The sequence below is a fragment of the Oncorhynchus kisutch genome, linkage group LG13 (assembly GCF_002021735.2).
Source record: "Oncorhynchus kisutch isolate 150728-3 linkage group LG13, Okis_V2, whole genome shotgun sequence".
NCBI classification, from domain to species: Eukaryota; Metazoa; Chordata; class Actinopteri; order Salmoniformes; family Salmonidae; genus Oncorhynchus; species Oncorhynchus kisutch.
In genome coordinates, this window is record NC_034186.2 from 74,330,864 (window position 1) to 74,352,187 (window position 21,324).

General features: G+C 45.7%; 2 protein-coding genes across 10 annotated transcripts; one reads left to right on the forward strand and one right to left on the reverse strand.

Moving 5' to 3' along the window:
* The first annotated feature begins 1,167 nt into the window (after window positions 1-1,167).
* Window positions 1,168-6,766, forward strand: LOC109883197 (U4/U6 small nuclear ribonucleoprotein Prp31). 2 transcript variants are annotated; one of them, XM_031787305.1, is made up of 13 exons: window positions 1,168-1,324; window positions 1,866-2,078; window positions 2,361-2,421; window positions 2,687-2,770; window positions 2,871-2,968; window positions 3,081-3,187; window positions 4,817-4,986; window positions 5,072-5,229; window positions 5,318-5,407; window positions 5,486-5,613; window positions 5,721-5,793; window positions 5,894-6,193; window positions 6,363-6,766. In XM_031787305.1, the coding sequence occupies exons 2-13, from the start codon at window positions 1,866-1,868 to the stop codon at window positions 6,477-6,479; spliced, it is 1,599 nt and encodes a 532-aa protein (XP_031643165.1). In that variant the 5' UTR covers window positions 1,168-1,324; the 3' UTR covers window positions 6,480-6,766. The 2 variants fall into 2 exon arrangements, with proteins under 2 accessions (XP_031643165.1, XP_031643164.1); XM_031787304.1 differs by having other exon boundaries at window positions 1,192-1,324; window positions 5,318-5,613.
* A 3,411-nt stretch (window positions 6,767-10,177) lies between these two features.
* Window positions 10,178-21,290, reverse strand: LOC109883194 (CCR4-NOT transcription complex subunit 3). 8 transcript variants are annotated; one of them, XM_031787309.1, is made up of 19 exons: window positions 21,108-21,290; window positions 20,525-20,579; window positions 20,282-20,349; window positions 20,108-20,182; window positions 19,887-19,976; window positions 16,306-16,434; window positions 16,073-16,168; window positions 15,377-15,590; window positions 14,905-15,038; window positions 14,724-14,780; window positions 13,718-14,603; window positions 13,499-13,604; window positions 13,268-13,409; window positions 12,647-12,760; window positions 11,927-12,026; window positions 11,560-11,758; window positions 11,333-11,465; window positions 11,100-11,225; window positions 10,178-10,985 (listed from the first exon to the last, which is right to left on the reverse strand). In XM_031787309.1, the coding sequence occupies exons 2-19, from the start codon at window positions 20,547-20,549 to the stop codon at window positions 10,887-10,889; spliced, it is 2,793 nt and encodes a 930-aa protein (XP_031643169.1). In that variant the 5' UTR covers window positions 20,550-20,579; window positions 21,108-21,290; the 3' UTR covers window positions 10,178-10,886. The 8 variants fall into 8 exon arrangements, with proteins under 8 accessions (XP_031643169.1, XP_031643167.1, XP_031643168.1 ...); XM_031787307.1 differs by having other exon boundaries at window positions 15,302-15,590; XM_031787308.1 differs by having other exon boundaries at window positions 15,377-15,596.
* Between the last annotated feature and the right edge of the window lie 34 nt (window positions 21,291-21,324).

Genomic DNA, 21,324 nt, shown 5'->3' on the forward strand with positions numbered 1-21,324 from the left:
GCAGGACTGATGATTTTAATCAGCTGTGCAGTACTAGGGAAAGGGGGGGGGGGGGGGGGGCAGGACTGATGATTTTAATCAGCTGTGCAGTACTAGGGAAAGGGGGGGGGGGGGGGGGGGGCAGGACTGATGATTTTAATCAGCTGTGCAGTACTAGGGAAAGGGGGGGGGGGGGGGGGGGCAGGACTGATGATTTTAATCAGCTGTGCAGTACTAGGGAAAGGGGGGGGGGGGGGGCAGGACTGATGATTTTAATCAGCTGTGCAGTACTAGGGAAAGGGGGGGGGGGGGGGGGGGGCAGGACTGATGATTTTAATCAGCTGTGCAGTACTAGGGAAAGGGGGGGGGGGGGGGGGGGGGCAGGACTGAGTTCGGGAAACCTGCTCTAATATATATATAACATGTTTCATTATTTTCTAATATGATTCAATGTATAGTTGTCTTGTCATAATTTGACTTTGTTTGAGGACAATTGATGTATCTTAGCATGATAAAACGGAAGCTTCTCATCGGTAAATATCTCCAAAGTTCATGTATGTGTTGATTTACATTCATTTTCTACTAATAGCAACCCATCATGCAGTCAAGCTCCAACTAGTCCCTTTGTTTAGTCTGTTTCAACATCTGTTTAAAACCTGTATTGTTTAAAGAATGGGTTTCATGGGATGCTGTATAAAACCAGGGGAAATGAAAACAACATAAAAACTGTGAAACATTTATTGAACTGTTTGATGAAAATAAATTGTACTGTCTTATATTCTTAAGTCAGAGTATTCCTTTTGCTGTCAAAGGAGACTGGACTGGTGTTCAATATTTTTTTCTGAAATTAAGGATCAAACTACTGTATTATGTAGCTAACAATGGATGGTTTAAGGGATGTTGCATAACAATAGCTAATCTTATTTCCCATCCCCCATCTCTGGTTATGGAGGCCTGATGCGTATTATGAAATTGGACCAAAGGATGGTCAATAATGGGTGAATAACTAATCTCCAAAATACTCTACCCAAAGTAAATCGCGGAATGTCTAGCCATTGAATATAGAAAGTATTAAGACTGGAAATATGAGTGAGATAAAGACCATTCACATTTATCCAGGTCTGATACTGGCATATACTACGGATAAAAACAGCAATTCCCATAAAGCCTTGCTCAAGGCTCAACGTTACAAACGTTGGATTATTTATGGTGATGCCTTTCGTCTGCGACTCGCTATAGAGGCGACGTTGATAACGCAAGCAAATATTTTTTAACGTCGAACGCATTTCGAAAGTTGTTGGATTTGTAGGGTTTCTTTTGACGGTAGGAGTTTGGAACTCCGAAGGTATGTTCTCATAAGTTTGTGCCGTATAATTTCAGCTAACTTGCGAACGTTTCCCTGTTATTTAACTAGCTAGACTTAGCTAACTAACTGCTGTTATAGCCACGGTTATCCAGCGAGGCCAGCTTTTAGTTTTTTATTTATTCAACCTTTATTTAACTAGGCAAGTCAGTTAAGAACAAATTATTATTTACAATGACGGCCTAACCGGGACGAAGCTGGGCCAATTGTGCATCATCTTATGGGACTCCCAATCACGGCCGGTTGTGATACAGCCTGGACTCGAACCAGGGTCTATAGTGACGCCTCTAGCACTGAGATGCGCCACAGCTAACGTTAGCTAGCTACAAATGAATCAATTAACCATAACCAATTGTTTTTATGGTAAAGATTCTAGATTCTCACATTTAGACATTGCACACGTTTTCACTCTAGGTCATTTACACACGTGTGCGTGCTCAGCTGTGGGCTAGCTAGGAATTGACTTCATAATCCCTCCCCATGTCACACAGCCTTGTCCCACATTGTTGTTCCTTTCCTGCAGATGTCTCTGGCCGATGAGCTCCTGGCTGATCTGGAGGAGGCGGGGGATGAGGGGGAGGATGGGCTGTACCTGGGGGAAGAGGGGGAGAGTGATGGGGAGGCAGGGGAGGGACAGGTAGAGGGAGGTTTGGAGGACATTCCAGAGGAGATGGAGGTGGACTACAGCGGAGCTGAGAGTGTCTCGTCCATCGCTAAACTACGCAACAGCAAACAGGTCAGGACAGTGTGTGTGGAGCTGCGTGCAGTCAATATACTAGAACAGGGTTTCCCAAACTGGGTCCTGGAGCCCCCATGTGGGTACATATTTTAGTTTTGCCCTAGCACTGATTCAAATAACCAACTCAGCAAGCTTTGATGATTTAATCAGCTCTGTAGTGCTACGGTAAAAACCAAAATGTGCTCCCAGTGGGGAGCCCAGGACTGGGAAACCCTGTTCTAGAACATATAAGCTATTTCCAAGGTTTGTTTTGAAAACCCACAATTTGTTTGTTTACAGTTCTCAGAGATCATGGACAAAATTGCCATCTATGTCGAGAAGCAGCGCAAGAACTCTGAAGGTGATTGTTGACTGTTTCTATGTTTTTGTTGTCACATACAGCGGATAGGGTTGTTTTACTGGGTCAGTTACTTTGCCAATGCTCTAACCTCTAGGCTACATGGCACCCTATTGAAGACACAGCACTTCTATAATTGGCTGTTTGGATGTCTCGTTCTGTGGTTTATGTTCCACTCTGAATACAATGGATACTGATTCTACTTCAATGGTTTCTGATCCTCCATCTTGTGGTTTTACTGACTCTCCTCTCTTCCCTTTTTCTTCAGTCTCCGGTCCGGTGGAGGCAGACCCAGAATACAAGCTCATCGTTGCTGCCAATAACCTCACAGTAGAAATTGAGAACGAACTGAGTGAGTCCACTATGTTCATAAGTGATTGTGTGTCAATATGCTGCTGTAATTTGCTTGCTTTGCGTTATGTCTAACGGCGTCTTTTTTTTGTCTTTGTCAGACATCATTCACAAGTTTGTACGTGACAAGTATTCTAAGAGGTTCCCTGAGTTGGAGTCCCTGGTGCCCAACTCTCTGGATTACGTCCGCACTGTCAAGGTGAGCTGATGTTAGAGGAGGATTCTCTTCCACATCAAAATGTGTCTACATTGTTTTAAACTGTTGTCTACTATTCATGTCCCTGCTGTTGGGCTGAACACCGTGTGTGTAGGAGCTGGGGAACAACCTGGACAAGTGTAAGAACAACGAGAATCTGCAGCAGATCCTGACCAACGCCACCATCATGGTGGTCAGCGTCACAGCCTCCACCACACAGGGGTAAGAGCAGGGACGCGTCATAGCCTCCACCACACAGGGGTAAGAGCAGGGACGCGTCACAGCCTCCACCACACAGGGGTAAGAGCAGGGACGCGTCACAGCCTCCACCACACAGGGGTAAGAGCAGGGACGCGTCACAGCCTCCACCACACAGGGGTAAGAGCAGGGACGCGTCACAGCCTCCACCACACAGGGGTAAGAGCAGGGACGCGTCACAGCCTCCACCACACAGGGGTAAGAGCAGGGACGCGTCACAGCCTCCACCACACAGGGGTAAGAGCAGGGACGCGTCACAGCCTCCACCACACAGGGGTAAGAGCAGGGACGCGTCACAGCCTCCACCACACAGGGGTAAGAGCAGGGACGCGTCACAGCCTCCACCACACAGGGGTAAGAGCAGGGACGCGTCACAGCCTCCACCACACAGGGGTAAGAGCAGGGACGCGTCACAGCCTCCACCACACAGGGGTAAGAGCAGGGACGCGTCACAGCCTCCACCACACAGGGGTAAGAGCAGGGACGCGTCACAGCCTCCACCACACAGGGGTAAGAGCAGGGACGCGTCACAGCCTCCACCACACAGGGGTAAGAGCAGGGACGCGTCACAGCCTCCACCACACAGGGGTAAGAGCAGGGACGCGTCACAGCCTCCACCACACAGGGGTAAGAGCAGGGACGCGTCACAGCCTCCACCACACAGGGGTAAGAGAAGGGACGTGTCACAGCCTCCACCACGCAGGGGTAAGAGCAGGGACGTGTCACAGCCTCCACCACGCAGGGGTAAGAGCAGGGACACGTCACAGCCTCCACCACGCAGGGGTAAGAGCAGGGACCTGTCACAGGGGTAAGACCAGGGACACGTCACAGCCTCCACCACACAGGGGTAAGAGCAGGGACATGTCACAGGGGTAAGACCAGGGACACGTCACAGCCTCCACCACACAGGGGTAAGAGCAGGGACATGTCACAGGGGTAAGACCAGGGACACGTCACAGCCTCCACCACGCAGGGGTAAGAGCAGGGACATGTCACAGCCTCCACCACGCAGGGGTAAGAGCAGGGACATGTCACAGGGGTAAGACCAGGGACACTTCACAGCCTCCACCACACAGGGGTAAGACCAGGGACACGTCACAGCCTCCACCACGCAGGGGTAAGAGCAGGGACACGTCACAGCCTCCACCACACAGGGGTAAGAGCAGGGACACGTCACAGCCTCCACCACACAGGGGTAAGAGCAGGGACACGTCACAGCCTCCACCACACAGGGGTAAGGCAGGGACACGTCACAGCCTCCACCACACAGGGGTGCTTCTACACCTGCATTGCTTGCTGTTTGGGGTTTTAGGCTGGGTTTCTGTACAGCACTTTGAGATATCAGCTGATGTACGAAGGGCTATATAAATAAATTTGATTTGGGTAAGAGCAGGGACACCTGGGTTGATTCAGTTGGAGAGGTCCACCAATGGGAGTGAATTTATTTGGTGGAGCAGACATTTACAGAATGTTCAGATAGAAATATGATCAATAGACCTTACATTATCTACACAACAGGGAACAGTAACATCCATTTGGTTGCAGACCACCTTTCCATCTCAATGTTGTAATATCAACATGACTTGTTTCCAGGACGATGCTGGGTGAGGATGAACTGAAGAGGTTGGAGGAGGCCTGTGACATGGCGCTAGAGCTGAACCAATCAAAACACAGGATCTATGAATATGTGGAGTCCAGGATGTCATTCATTGCTCCTAATCTGTCAGTCATCGTTGGAGCCTCGACCGCAGCCAAGATCATGGGTCAGTGATTATAAGGATTTAGTTTTTTTATATAATTTACAGGATTCTCCCAATCATACGGTCGTCTTCCTCCCTGTGGTGGTAGGTATTGCTGGGGGCCTGACCAACCTGTCTAAGATGCCAGCCTGTAACCTGATGCTACTGGGAACCCAGAAGAGGACCCTGTCAGGGTTCAGCAGCACCGCTGTGCTCCCACACACCGGCTACATCTACCACTGTGATGTGGTCCAGACTCTACCCCCGGTCAGTGCACCACACTTGGCGCTGTGTTCCCAAGAGCTTTGTTTGACTGTGGCTTTACCTAAGCTAACGAGTTATCTCTGTGTTGTAGGACCTGAGGAGAAAGGCAGCACGCCTGGTTTCAGCTAAGTGCACCCTGGCATCCCGAGTGGACAGCTTCCACGAGAGTGCAGACGGCAAGGTGAGAACTGGAAGAGGGAAGAAAGGGGTAAATAAACATCTGTTACATATTAACTCTGGTGTTATTCTCTCGGTGCAGGTGGGCTACGACCTGAAAGAGGAGATCGAGAAGAAGTTTGATAAATGGCAGGAGCCTCCGCCGGTGAAGACTGTCAAACCCCTGCCAGCACCGTTGGATGGACAGAGGAAGAAGAGAGGAGGGCGGAGGTATTTACTTTAGGGATGTGTAGATAACTGGTCCTGGGTTGTCATTTTTTTCAAAGTGCAATGTTAAACAGTATTGATGGTCTCATTTTTTGTCTGTCCTTGTCCAGGTATCGTAAGATGAAGGAGCGTCTGGGTCTGACAGAGATCAGGAAACATGCCAACAGGATGACCTTCGCAGAGGTCAGAACAGCTAATCTGTCTTTCAGGACAGCTGTTACTATATTTTACTATGTGTAATTACAATACATCTTTTTAACCAACCTGTCTCTGTTTCTCTCAGATTGAGGATGATGCGTACCAGGAGGACCTGGGTTTCAGTCTGGGCCAGCTGGGAAAGTCGGGCAGCGGACGCGTCAGACAGGCTCAGGTCAACGAGGCCACCAAGGCCAGGATATCCAAGTCCCTACAGAGGAAGCTGCAGAAGCAGAACATGACATACGGCGGCAGGTCCACAGTTGGCGGCAGGTCCACAGTTGGCAGCAGGTCCACAGTTGGCGGGAGGTCCACAGTTGGCGGGAGGTCCTCGGTCAGAGACAACTCCTCAGGAACAAGTTCCAGCGTAGCCTTCACTCCACTACAGGTAGGCCTAATTGGTTTTGGTTTTCACATGAAAAAAAGCTACATGTATTTGATTTTATTATGTCAACAAATGAAGCACTTCATCACCAGTAACGTTAGCATTTACCAGCAGGGGTGGCCTTGTTTCTGTTTGTTGTGGAATTGAACTTGAACTGAACTGTGTTCCTCAGGGACTGGAGATCGTGAACCCGCATGCAGCAGAGAAGAAGGTGGCTGAGGCCAACCAGAAATACTTCTCCAACATGGCAGAGTTCCTCAAGGTCAAGAAGGAGGGAGAGGGAAAGTGAGGAGTACACATACGATTTATCATACACATCCACACATATACTTACACACAGGAGAGACTGATATACAGACATACCAACTTGTATTTCAAAATGAATGCAGATTGGGTGAAATGCATTCACACTGACTGATTGATCAGGCGTCATTGCATAACCATGGGGAGAAGATTGACCATGGCAGTGAAGAACATATATTTAGATTGTATATTTGTTTTAGAGCATGTTGTGCTTTTTGAAAAACGTTTTGACTCCATTTTGTTCCATTTTAATAAAATTAAACTAATACTTGTCTCATTACTGAAAAGTGCTTTCGAAAAGTATTGAGATCCCTTGACTTTTTCCAAATTTTGTTACGTTACTTATTCTAAAATAGTTTTCCCCCTCATTTAATGACTACCCCATAATGACAAAGCAGAAATGGGTTTTTGCAAATGTCTGTGTACACACACACACAGAGTACCAGTCAAGTTTGGACACCTACTCATTCAATGTTTTTTCTAACATTGTAGAATAATAGTGAAGACATCAAAACTATGAATTAACACATGGAATCATGTAGTAACCAAAAAAGGGTTTAACAAATCAAAATATATTTTAGATTTGAGATTCTTCAAAGTAGCCCCCCTTCCCCTTGATGACAGCTGCACACTCTTGGCTACTTTGAACAATATCAAATGTTTTGATTTTAACTTTTTTTATTACTACATGATTTCATATGTTATTTCATAGTTTTGATGTCTTCACTATTATACAAAGTAGAAAATAAAGAACAAGTAGGTGTCAACTTTTGACTGGTACTATGTACACTGCTCAAAAAATATAAAGGGAACACAAATAACATCCTAGATCTGAATGAAATATTCTTATTAAATACTTCTTTTTTTACATAGTTGAATGTGCTGACAACAAAATCACACAAATTATCAATGGAAGTCAAATTTATCAACCCATGGAGGTCTGGATTTGGAGTCACACTCAAAATTAAAGTGGAAAACCACACTACCGGCTGATCCAACTTTGATGTAATGTCCTTAAAACAAGTCAAAATGAGGCTCCGTAGTGTGTGTGGCCTCCACGTGCCTGTATGACCTCCTTACAATGCCTGGGCATGCTCCTGATGAGGTGGCGGATGGTCTCCTGAGGGATCTCCTTCCAGACCTGGATTAAAGCATCCGCCAACTCCTGGACAGTCTGTGGTGCAACGTGGCATTGGTGGATGGAGCGAGACATGATGTCCCAGATGTGCTCAATTGGATTCAGGTCTGGGGAACGGGCGGGCCAGTCCATAGCATCAATGCCTTCCTCTTGCAGGAACTGCTGACACACCCCAGCCACATGAGGTCTAGCATTGTCTTGCATTAGGAGGAACCCAGTGCCAACCGCACCAGCATATGGTCTCACAAGGGGTCTGAGGATCTCATCTCGCTACCTCTGGCGAGCACATAGGGGGCTGTGCGGCCCCCCAAAGAAATGCCACACCATGACTGACCCACCGCCAAACCGGTCATGCTTTAGGATGTTGCAGGCAGCAGAACGTTCTCTGCGGTGTCTCCAGACTGTCACGTCTGTCACATGTGCTCAGTGTGAACCTGCTTTCATCTGTGATGAGCACAGGGCGCCAGTGGCGAATTTGCCAATCTTGGTGTTCTCTGGTAAATGCCAAACGTCCTGCACGGTGTTGGGCTGTAAGCACAACCCCCACCTGTGGACGTCGGGCCCTCGTACCACCCTCATGGAGTCTGTTTCTGACCGTTTGAGCAGACACATGCACATTTGTGGCCTGCTGGAGGTCATTTTGCTGGGCTCTGGCAGTGCTCCTCCTTGCACAAAGGCGGAGATAGCGGTCCTGCTGCTGGGTTGTTGCCCTCCTACGGCCTCCTCCACGTCTCCTGATGTACTGGCCTGTCTCCTGGTAGCGCCTCCATGCTCTGGACACTACGCTGACAGACACAGCAAACCTTCTCGCCACAGCTCGCATTGATGTGCCATCCTGGATGAGCTGCACTACCTGAGCCACTTGTGTGGGTTGTAGACTCCGTCTCATGCTACCACTAGAGTGAAAGCACCACCAGCATTCAAAAGTGACCAAAACATCAGCCAGGAAGCATAGGAACTGAGAAGTGGTCTGTGGTCCCCACCTGCAAAACCACTCCTTTATTGGGGGTGTCTTGCTAATTGCCTATAATTTCCACCTGTTGTCTATTCCATTTGCACAACAGCATGTGAAATTTGTCAATCAGTGTTGCTTCCTAAGTGGACAGTTTGATTTCACAGAAGTGTGATTGACTTGGAGTTACATTGTGTTGTTTAAGTGTTCCCTTTATTTTTTTGAGCAGTGTATTACAAAACTGTTTTCGCTTTGTCATGTGCTGAGTGATCATTTGTATTTAGTCCATTTTAGAATAAGGCTTTAATGTAACAATGTGGAAAAGGGGAAGGGGTATGAATGCACTGTAGCATTGGATTGCTTTGTTTAAAAATAAAATGTATTTAACCTTTAACTAGGCAAGTCAATTAACACATTCTTATTTACAATGATGGCCTACCATGTTGCTTTGAGCAACATCGAAGTGTTTTTAGGAATTTGCTACTTATGAAATAGTTTTATGGATCTTCTAATACAAAATAATTGTTACATATGACATTTATAGTCGTCACAATTTCAGAAAAGTATTTTATTGAAATTTTACAATCCTGTTTTTACCCCAACATGACATCTATGCATAAACGTGACAACTTAATTTGATAAAACATCCTGTAAATAGTTTATTTTCTTGAGAAATTCACATTTCCGCCTTCCCTTTCTCAAAAGCCCAAAAATAGAATTTATAAAAGGCAAAACTCAACTTCTCTCGATTCCTTTTTCCAAAAATCTCTTTCAGGAAAGAACTGAAATGTCTATCTCATGGACAACCTCTAAATGAACTAAATCACTGGAGACCGCTCATGATAGTTTAACCATACACAATTGATTCATCCATCTAACCAAGTTAAATTCACCAAAAGCTTTTTCAGAACATTCTAGGTTGAATGGTTGATGCATGCTTCATATTCTATGAAACAGTATTTCAGTAAACAATTTAACTTGGTATAACGAGTAGTAAATTTAATGCAGTGTTGCAATCAGTGAATGAAGCTCTATTCAATCTACCACTGAAGTGTTACGAATTGCGCAATAAAAACGTAAAAGTAATTCCGATTGATGCGACATGTACAGCATTTTATCGTGAGACGCGGGAACATTACCTTTACATTTTTATTCAACTCTAGCACTGAACTTTTGAGATCCGGATTGAACAGAGCCCTGAATGGCAGAATCCAGGTTTTGTTAAACAGTCTTTTGGAAGCGATTTAAAATAACACCGAATAAAATTGAGTTGAAAAGATTACTACATGCAAGGCTGAGAACTGTTGACACCCTTTTGAGTAAATATACACCGACTCAAAGAGAATTATCCTATTTCTGCTGTTCTCATCCTTCCACTAGTAGTTATACTTTGAAGAGCAATAGTGGCTGGTGCTTCATGGTATAGAAACCATGAACATTATCAGGTAGACTTCATGTCAACACAACTCTGCTTGTTTCAGGTACAAATCCTTTATTAGCTAATCTCACAAACATAATGCCGCAATGACGATGCGTTTCCTTTCACAGTTAAAATATTTTAAAGTTTATTTGTAAAGAGAGAGGGAGGCAGAGACCAGTTCAATTGCATAGCAATTTAATCCAATGTCCAATAATGCCTCTCTATCCCCATCAAAAGGAAGAGGCCATGTGGTCATTCTCAATCAGAGCGTTTTATCGACCAAGACGACATCAATAAAACTATTGATAATCACTCACTATCTCTAATAGTGAACGTAATCAACAGGCATCATAACATCTTAAAAGGAGCCCTGTCTGCTGGCTAGCTAGACAACTGTCTCCATTCTAAACCACTAATTACAGTCAATTCAAGCAAGATGGGCTTTTTTCCACTTGTAACCAAATCCAATGTATGTTTGCTTGTTGTTGTTGTTTAGTCCAAGGCTTCTATACTCCAGTTGGGGGCAGTACAGTTTGTTGTTGTTGAAACAGAAAGAAAAACAAAATGGAACATGCATGGAGCTTCCTAATGTAATGCCACATACTGAGTGTTCAGACAGGCACAGATCTGTGACGACTCCCTACTCCCCCCTAGTACACTACTTCTGACCAGAGCCCGTTATAGGTAGAGGGTTCTATTCCCCACTACTAGGGCTTTGGGCCGGAGTAGTACACTGTGGGGAGTAGGGTGCCATTAGACGCTGCCTATACAGACAACATCCTCCATTTTAGGAGCAGGGTTCTACTACACATCACAATCTCTATCCACAGCATGGAGTTAGGTCAGTCTCGGAATGTCAACAGCAGCACGTTTCTCCTTCCTCTCACTGCAGGTCTCGGTCTTCCAGGTACCTGTACTCAAAGGTGAACCCCTCCTTCTTCCTCTGACCCCACTTCTCATAGTCAAAGTAGATGTAAGTGCCCTGAGGGAGGAGGACAGTATGAATCACTCACTCTTTATGTTGGCTCATCGTTCTATACAGACCCATGGTGCCTCCAACAATAACAGCACAGGAGGTACCAAGGCTCTACTGTACCTGTTCAAACTCATCAGTGATAGTCTTGGGTTCTTCGTGCCTCTGGAACCACATCATGTACTTGGTGTGGAACCTCCACGACTGCTTCTTCAGAGCCTTGGCTGACAGGTACTGAGCTTTAGTGCCCTGAGAGAGAGTAAACGAGAAACAAAGAAAGGAGAGACTGAGCAATTGGACCCTACAGTGACAAGGCAAGAGCGGACAGATGCTGAAGGGGATGGTGTGTGTGTTACCTCCAGGTAGTAGAAGATGAAGAAGAGCGTCTCTGTGGACAGTCTCTGGTAGAACTCTATAGAGTCTGAGTGGTGGGGGGGCATCTGATGATGGAATGGCAGGGTGGGGCATGGGTTCCTCATCAGGTATTGCCTACAGGAGAGAGTAGCACAGAAGTGCATGTTAATATCTCCTCAGAGAAAGCCCAGTGTCTACACCCCAGTATTCCAGCGGACGGCGTTGTTACCTGATCCTCTCGGAGTCTGAGGGGTGCGGCATGTGTGTCCAAGCAGACTCCTGCATGGTCTGCTGGTACACTTGGTCCTTGGAGAGCGGAGTGGGACCCAGGGGACACACCCCCAGGGAAGGGGGGATGCTCACCTCCGACAGGGAGGGCTGGGGGGCCGCGGGCGTTCCGGGGGCAGCCGACGAACCAGAGAAGATGTCTGAGGAGAGGATTGGTTGAGTTACAGCTGGTGGGGATATCATCAACAGACAGACAATTAGAAATGTCACCTGCAACTGGCATGTGCCTTGTCAAATTGCATGAATGTTTATTTGTGTAATGCCTTCAAGATGTGATTTTAAACTTGTTAATTTGAGTTGATTCTTACCTCTGTCTGTGAGGTGCAGGTTGGGGATCTCGCCATCCAGACCTGATCCTAATGCTGCTCTCTCAGCCATTGCCTTCAGAGAACTCAGAGGCTCTGGGGCCTGAGGGAGGGAGGAGAGATGGATGGAACAGAGAGAGAGTGGGGTGAGGGGGAGTTTGGAAGAGCAAGGGGCAAAAACAGAATTTATGAAAACCAATACACAAGTCAACAGTTCTTCCACCATGAGATACTAGTAGAAGCCTGGTACCAGTCCACCATCCATTCCCTGTATGGTGTGAAGCAACACACTCCTACCTGCAACTAGAACCCCCACGGGCAGCCAGTGACTGCACCAACAATGACCAAATAAACCTGCCAATTCAAGATCCCATGGAGTCCTTACTAATTCAACACTATACACAATCTTTACAAATACAGGCTCTTCAATCATATATCTTGTATGTTCTTGGTGTGTGGTGGAGGAACTAATCCAGCCACTTGGCAATGTCAATTTCCCTGTGACACAGATGTTTTTTTGGCTAGCACTGATATCTGATTACCTCAACCTTCTTTCTATATTTTTGGTGTGTAAGCATGTCTGTGTCAGAGTTAGAGATTGTGTGTATTTAAATCTGTCATCTTTCTGTTTCCTGTGTTAGTGGCTTTGTGGATGTGTTTAGGAGTGAGTGTGTGTAAGTCGAGTATGAATGTGTATATTTCCGTGTGTGTGTGGGTCTCTACCTGACACTGCTTTCTCTTTCGTGTGTTAGTGGCTGTAGCCATGGCCCCTGGCGGCTCTGGGGCCAGCGCTGACATTCTGGTCTCCATCAGTATCTGACGGAGGTCTGTAGGAAGCTGGGGACAGAGGGCAGTCTCTACAGGTTATTCTAACCTTATTACAATGCTATTATACATGTTAATTAACTAAGAAATAACAGAAAAGGTCATTTAGGAGATGCTTCATCATTGGAAATCTCCCGAATAGCTGACAAAATTAGTTGTGACTGTTGTGATCTACAGCACATTTTGTGAATTTCTTTTTCTTTATGCGGAAAAAGTTTTGAAAATTGTGTTAATTTCTAAACTATCAGTATTTTTGTGAGTTTGTTTGTTTCCAAGTTGTATTCGTATTATAGACAACCACGGTCAAAATGGCTGCCGTGGAGGTTCTAGTGTTCACCAAACACTGTGTTCTCATACTGTTAAATGGCCAACTGTCTCCATCCCTCTGTTGAACTGTATAAAACCTCTCAGAGCCGAAGGGAAACAGTGGTAGGAGAGGAGGCCATTTAAGAATATCAGGACAAAGTGCTCATCTCTTAGCCTCACATCTGTCTGTCCTTCCCCTCTGTCTCCCCTCACCTTGAGGCCCTCAGAGGCCTGTGTGTAGGAGTGGGGTCCGTTGAGGAGACTCCCTCCACCGGGGATACTGTCGGAAAACGAGGGGGACGGAGAGCTGGGGGGCAAGGTGATGGAGCTGATGAGGCTGGGACCGTTGTCCATACTGAGGGAGACAGAAGACATAAGGACATTTTTATCATCTAAAAAAATGAACAGATGATTGTGGTCTTGGATGAATTTGATATCACTTACTGCTGACTGGCTGAGGAGGTCAGCGAGGAAGGCTGGCTGCTCTGTGATTGGCTGGGTGTGCTGAAGGCGGACTCTGCGGTGCTCTCTGCCACCACAGCACTGTAACCTGAGCCATGGGAAAGACGGTGGAAACATTACTACTAATGCTCAATCCCACACCCAGAAAAGGTGCATAAAGAAACAGACAAACCCAGACAGCCACACAGACAGTGAACATACTTGTGCTTCCGTTCTGCTTCAGTCCACTGGGCGGTCTGGCAGGGGCTGTGTTCGACCCAACTACTCCTCCGATTGGCCCCATGCTTCCTCCGTTTCCTCCCATCATCCCCACTGCCCCCCCAGGGGCAGCTCCAACCGGGCTGAGAGGGATCAGAGGGGGCCCAGGGATCACACTCTGCCCAGGCACCAGGCCCAGGATCCCCCCAGTCAGTGTGCCGTGTGCTGGGCTGGACCCCAGCAGGCCCAGGCCTGTCCCAGCTCCGTTGGTGGTCACTCCACTGGAACAAGAGGTGGGGATGGAGGAGCTCTCCACTGAGACACTGGACTGGGTAGTGGTACTCAGACCCAGGCCTCCCAACGAGGCTGCCTGGGCGTAAGGGGCATGGGTGGACCCAGAGAGTAGGCCTGCCATGGTGTTCAGAGAGGCAGACATCCCAGTCAGGCCCAGACCAGACATTGAGTTGGCACTGCTTGTCCCCATCATGCCAACTTTACCCAGGCCCAACCCAAGGCCTAGGCTGGAGTTGAGGATATGACCAGGCGAGACCTGGGGCAGGGAGTTTGAGGAGGCTGAGATGGGTGTGGTGGCTGTGGGGAGAGAGGGGGCGGTGGAGAGAAGGGGGTGGCTGGGTGGGCTGGGGGTGCAAGGTTTTGTTTGGGGTTGTTGTGGTTGTTGCAGTGGCTGCAGGACTGGTTGCTGTGGAGGTTGAGGCTGATGTTGTTGTACGGCGCTGCTGAAGCTTCCTATTAGACTGTTGCTTGTGGGAACCCCAGGGTTGCCTCCGACAATAGCGGCCATGGATACAAGAGAGGAGGAAGAAGAGGACCCGGAATTGGCGGACGAGGAAAAGGACAACAAGGAGGAAGTGCCATTCTTCGCAGGAGACTGAAAATGACACAGCATCAGTTTAGTACAAACAGAACAGGGAAACAGAGAAACTACATTTCTGAAGAAATCCAGTTCTCTATTGAGCTATAAGCATATATTGTAGAAGCTCGGTCTCACCTGACTAACGTCACTGTCTGTCGACCGCCCTCTCTTCTTATCGTCCTCAGAGTTCTCCTGCAGAACACATGCAGGCACAAACAGTGCATGTGTAAGTATCAATGTACTTTTATGACACTGATCAAGTAAGTGATTGTAGTTTCTATACAAACAACCAATCAGTGAAGGCAGATGTGCTTACAGCAGTGCAGGTGGCCGGGGATGGAGGGATGGGGGAAGAGGAGGTGGTGGAGGTGGGAGTGCTGCTCGAGTGGAGGAACATCTCATCCTCTATGTTCCCCATGCCCGTTGGAGAGGTGGCCACCAGCGCTGCAGCTAGAGGGGGAGAGAAAGAGGGAGAGAAAGCGTGAAGGGCATAAATCAGGGAGAAAAGGCTACTGGTTTATTTCAATAAGATTCAGGGGAAATCTAATATATAAATGTTGTTTTTAACAATCATCAACATCCAGAGCCACAGAAACACCACAGATCAAGCTCTTCTAAACCGACAGTCAACCCAGCTAACAGATGTTGATTAGAGAACATCCATCCACCCAGACCCAACAGACGTTCATGAGGGACCATTCATCCAGACCCACAGCTGATAGCATGAGCATCATCATGATCATCCCAGGACTCGTCATCGAGCTCCTGGCTGTCCATGGGCGACTCACGGATGTCCTCCAGATCCAGGTCGTCGTAAATGAACTCGTTCTCCTCAAAGTCTGGGTCCTGTGACGACTCCATGTAGTACTCCACGTCGTCCTTGATCTTCTGGATGGAGTCCACCTGCACCGAGTCGTTGTCTAGCATGCGCAGGATGGTCTCCAGCATGCGAATGTGGTACCTATGCCTTTCTATAAACCTCTTTAACTCCTCAATGCGATCCTGCTTCTACGAGACAGCCAGAGAAACAGGCACAGGTGGTTATAAACTGTTCAGGTGACTTTTGTAATGCAGGTAGAAGTCTTTCTTAGGCACAGATGGCGGATCAACTTGCCTTCCCCAAATCCTTTCAGGGGGAAATGCAAGACTGACCTTAGATCAGAGTCTAGGAGCAACATCATCCAACCCAATATCTGATTCATTATTATAAACTGGGTGGTTTGAGCCCTGAATACTGATATGCTGAGAGCTGTGGTATATCAGACCGTATACCGCATGTGTGGCAAAACATGTATTTTTACTGTTCTAATTACGTTGGTTACCAGTTTATAAAAGCAATAAGGCACCTCGGGGGTTTGGGTTTGTAAGAACAGCCCTTAGCCATGGTATATTGGCCATATACCACACCCTGGGCCTTATTGCTTAATTAGACTACATACACAGAAAAAGTTCATGTATATGGAATGAGATGGAAGGAGACTGACCTCTTTCTCTCCTTTCTTCTTCCTGGTTTGAATGAAGAGGGATTCCACCTCACTCTCAAACTGGTCCACCTGCATATTTAGAGTGTCTATCGTATTCTGGGGGAGAAAAAGAGAGAATGGGGGAAAAGAAGAACAGATCACCACCCAGAAAACAAGGCAGAGCCAGTGTGAACCGTCCACCTGACACTACCACTATGCATGAGTCAAAATACCAACGTCCCAGAGGCTGTTACCGTTAGCCAGTTTCCCGTCTCTTCTTTCTCCCTCTGAGCTGGGTCCACTTTCAGGGCGAGCCCCAGGCCTTCTTTAGAGTAGGCCTTTGTCTTTGTCTCCCGCTCTACCACCTTAAACCGCTCCATTTGCTAAGGAGAGAATGTCAGATGTTATGTGAGTCAGGATCGCATACCCTCTCCATGAGCACTGAGATGAGTTGAAAGTAGGGCTGTGATGATACCAATAGCACACAATTTTTCCATGGCAAAAATATAAAAAACTAAAGCAGACCAAACTCTGGTCAAATCAAATTTTATTTGTCACATGCGCCGAATACAACGGGTGTAGACTTTTCATAAAATGATTGCTTACGGGCCCTTCTCAATGATGCAGAGTTGAAAAATAATAATAAAATAGTAACACAGGAGGAATAAAATACACAAGAATGAAGCTACAGTACATGACCAGAAGTGTGTGGACACCTACTCATTGAACGTCTCATTCCAAAACCATGAGCATTAATATGGAGTTGGTCCCCCCTTTGCTGCTATAACAACCTCCACTCTTCTGGGAAGGCTACTCACTAGTGTTGGAACATTGCTGCGGGGACTTGCTTCCATTCAGCCCAAAGGTGGTCGATGGGGTTGAGGTTAGGGCTGTGCAGGCCAGTCAAGTTCTTCCACACCGATCTTGACAAACCATTTCTGTACGGACGTTAATTTGTGCAAGGAGTCATTATCTTGCTGAAACAGGAAAGGGCCTACCCCAAACTGTTGCCACAAAGTTGGAAGTCTAGAATGTCATTGTATGCTGTAGTGTTAAGATTTCAATTTACTGGAACTAAGGGGCCAAACCCAAACCATAAAAACAGCCCAGACCATTATTCCTCCACCATCAAACTTTACAATTGGCACTATGCATTGGGGCAGGTAGCGTTCTCCTGCCATCCGCCAAACTCAGCAGATTAGTCTGTCAGACTGCCAAATGGTGAAGCGTGATTCATCACTCCAGAGTCCAATGGCGGCAAGCTTTACCACTCCAGCCAACGCTTAGCATTGCACATAGTGATCTTAGGCTTGTGTGCGGCTGCTTGGCCATGGAAACCCATTTCAAGAAGCTCCAGACGAACAGTTCTTGTGCTGACATTGCTTCCAGAGGTAGTTTGGAACTTGATAGTTAGTGTTGCAACCAACGACAGACGATTTTTATGAGCTACGCGCTTTAGCAATTGGCGGTCCCGTTCTGTGAGCTTGTGTGGCCTACCTCTTCACGGCTGAGCCGTTGTTGCTCCTAGACGTTTCCACTTCACAATAACAGCACTTACAGTTGCCCGGGGCAGCTCTAGCAGGTCAGAAATGTGACAAACTGACTTGTTGAAATGTCACTGAGCTCTTCAGTAAGGCCATTCTACTGCCAGTGTTTGTCTATGGAGATTGCATGGCAGTGTTCGACTTTATACACCTATCAGCAGCTGGTGTGGCTGAAATAGCTGAATCCATTCATTTGAATGGGTGTCCAAATACTTTTGTATATATAGTGCATATACAGGGAGTACCAGATCAATGTGCAGGGGTACAGTACAAGGTATTTGAGATAGATGTGTACAGAAAATGCAAAGTGACTAGGCATCAGAATAGATAATAGTAAGAATAATAAACAGAGTAGCAGCAGCAAATGATGAGTGTGAAAGTGTGTTATGTTGGTATGTGTGCGTATGTAGTGTATGTGAATGTGTTTGGGCTGTGTGAGTGTCAGTGTAGTGTATATACACTGAATGTACAAAACATTAGGAACAGCTGCTCTTTCCATGACAGACCAGGTGAATGCTATGATCCCTTATTGATGTCACCTGTTAAATCCCCTTGAAATCAGTGTCGATGAAGGGGAGGAAGACAGGTTAAAGAAAGATTTTTAAACCTTGAGACTGATTGTGTATGTGTGCCTTTCAGAGGGACAACGGGCAAGACAAAAGCTTTAAGTGCCTTTGAACAGGGTATGATAGTAAGTGCCAGACGCACCGGTTTGAGTGCGTCAAGAACTGCAACGCTGCTGGGTTTTTCACACTAAAGGTTTTCCTGTGTGTATCAAGAATGGTACCCCACCCAAAGAACATCCAGCCAACTTGACAACTGTGGGAAGCATTGGAGTCAACATTGGCCAGCATCCCTGTGAAACCCTGACACCTTGTAGAGTCCATGCCTGAAAAATGTAGGCTGTTCTGAGGGCAAAATGGGGTACAATTCAATATTAGGAAGGTGTTCCTAATGTTTTGTACACTCAGTGTATAGTGCGTATATATAGTCTTGTGAGTGTGCATAGTCAGTGCAAGATAATAATAGTTAACCAATAGCTACCGGACTATCTGCATTGATCCTTTTGCACTAACTCTTTCGAACCAACACATACGCTGCTGTTACTATTTATTATATATCCTGTTGCCTAGTCATTCAATAAATGTCAAATATTTTACTAAGCTACAGTTCATATTAGGAAATCAGTCAATTGATATAAATTCATTAGGTCCTAATCTATGGATTTCACATGACTGGGCAGTGGTGAAGCCGCGGTTGGGCATAGGCCCACCCGTTTGGCAGCCAGGCCCACCCATTTGGCAGCCAGGCCCACCCACTGGGGAGCCAGGACCAGCCAATCAGAATAAGTTTTTCCCCATAAAAGGGCTTCATTAGTGACAGAAATCCCCCACCCCCCCGACTTTGGCGGCAGCTTATGGTAGAGAAATTAATATTAAATTATCTGGCAACCGCACTGGTGGACATTCCTGCAGTCAGCATGCCAATTGCACGCTTCCACAAAACTTGACATCAGTGGCATTGTGTTGCCTTTTATTGTACCCAGCACAAGGTGCACCTGTGTAATCAGGCTGTTTAATCAGCCTCTTGATATGCCACACCTGTCAGGTGGATGGATTATCTTGGCAAAGGAGAAAAGCTCACTAACTGGGATATAAACAAATTTGTGCTCAAAATTTGAAAGAAATAAGCTTTATGTACGTATGGAACATTTGTGGGATTTTTTATTTCAGCTCATGAAACACGGGACCAACACTTTATATGGTGTATTAATACTTTTGTTCAGTGGATATGGTTGTACACATCGACCTCAATTACCTCATACCCCTACACATACTCATGTACATAGCTAAGTTATTGTTACCTATTGTGTATTTATTCCTCATATTATTTTTCTACACTTTCTCTCTACACTGTTAGTCTACACTGATTGTTCACAAAGCATGTGCCAAATAGAATTGGGATTTGAGGTAGGGTTAATGCAGATAGTCCATAGAACCATTTAATTAACTATTTAGCAGTCTTATGGCTATGGTCCTTTAAAACCCTGCTGTATGTAAAATATTGTGTGCTATAGCTTGGAAAATAAATAAAATGTCCCTCTGGACAACATAATGATATACAGTATATATATATTATTTTATCCGCTTCGTGTTTTGTTTCCTTGCCACGGTATCACAACACTGGTATCGTCCTGGCCCTAGTTGAAAGGTAAACACAATATGGTGGAGACCTAATCGCCCTTTTCTCCTATCAGTGTTAAACAAAGAAGCTATTTTGGAGAGTATTACCGTCTCTATGACCTTGCGATTATCCACTAGCTGCCTTTTGTCTTTGATCTCATTTGATGCCACCCATGTTTTTATCTGATCCCTCAATCGCTGCAGGAGAGATGACAAGAAAACAACAATTAAAACGTAGGTAAAGACCCATAGCTTTATCAGTGTGAGCAGACATGGGATATTAAGACAGCTTCATATATTTCTTACTATTAGTAAGCAATTAGTCTTACCTGTAGCTTTTTAATCTCTTTTTTAAGGTCTGCCTCATATTTTTCCTTTTGGTTGGCATTGGCTGCATTGTGAAGCTGTGAAACAAAGTGACAAAGATCAGTTTGTTTGATAGGAGACAAATAATTGTTTCATGCACGGTGAATATGCAATGGATAGTGTTAAGGAGTCCTCACCTTCTGCCAAATGTCTTCAAACTGTTCTACGCCTTCAGCTACCTTTTTCAAACATCTGTCAATTTCACCTGGGGAGAGGAAAGAAAGAGGTCATTGTGAAAATATGCCAATCTATTTTACTGGACTAACATATTACATTGAATCTCAAAGATTAATCCAATCATTTAAATAACTGATAATCGAAAGAGTGTGAGAGGTCAGTGTTCCAGTCCATTACGTCCATCATCGCTCTATGCTAGTTACCTTGGAGTTTTCTCTTATCAGCCATGGCTTCACTACGACAATGTCCTCATACCGTCTTTCATTGAGAGAAGGAGATAACAGATTAACGTTAGCTAAAAACAATGCAAACAGACTAAATGAACATTGATTGCATTGTATCTAAATCCCTAGCTAGCTTCATAGCATCTAGTAGCTACAGATAATACAAAACACTTGCAGCGAAATGTACCTCGGTTTAGCAAAGAATTAACATGCGGGTAATTTTAGCGTACATCATTATTTTCATCAATCGTAAAACAGTTCAATAGATGTCTCGCTGGAAATGTCAGCAACATTAGCCAGCTAGCTAACGTAGCCAATTCACATGCTGTTTGGCAGGTTTCGACAACTAATTTCAATGCAATTGCTATTCGATGCATTATTATGCATGAAGTGTATATATTGCAATTATATTTTGGGCACAGTTGACGTTATGTTGGTAATTGTTATAATGCTAGCAAATGTAGCTAGCTACTGCAATCACAATGCTAGCTAGCTGGTAATTTATGAAAATTAGGGAAACTGTGTCAAACAGCTAAATTCACATTTTGTTTTAGACATTTACCTAGGGTTTGGGCTTTTCGTTTGTCTCTTTCAATTAGAACTCAAAACTATTTTCCCAGTCTTCTTTACTTCCAATTTGTGTTTTCTTTTCGTCAACCTGTCTGTACAGTACACTAAAGATGGACGGTAGCTAAATCCCACCCACAAAATGTGGATTCTAGCCTAAACCCTACCTCCAAGCTATGATAGGACCAAATTCTCCACCGTCGTTGGACAAC

Coding starts and splice junctions, on each gene's coding strand:
- LOC109883194 (XM_031787306.1), bottom strand. CDS start 20,549: ATGGCTGATAAGAGAAAACTCCAAG. Junction 16,435..19,886: donor ATCGCAAGGTCATAGAGACG/GTAATACTCTCC, acceptor TTCTCTCCTTAG/CAAATGGAGCGGTTTAAGGT. Junction 11,759..11,926: donor CCTGCACCTCACAGACAGAG/GTAAGAATCAAC, acceptor TCCTCTCCTCAG/ACATCTTCTCTGGTTCGTCG.
- LOC109883197 (XM_031787304.1), top strand. CDS start 1,866: ATGTCTCTGGCCGATGAGCTCCTGGCTGATCTGGAGGAGGCGGGGGAT. Junction 2,079..2,360: donor AACTACGCAACAGCAAACAG/GTCAGGACAGTG, acceptor GTTTGTTTACAG/TTCTCAGAGATCATGGACAA. Junction 3,188..4,816: donor ACAGCCTCCACCACACAGGG/GTAAGAGCAGGG, acceptor ACTTGTTTCCAG/GACGATGCTGGGTGAGGATG.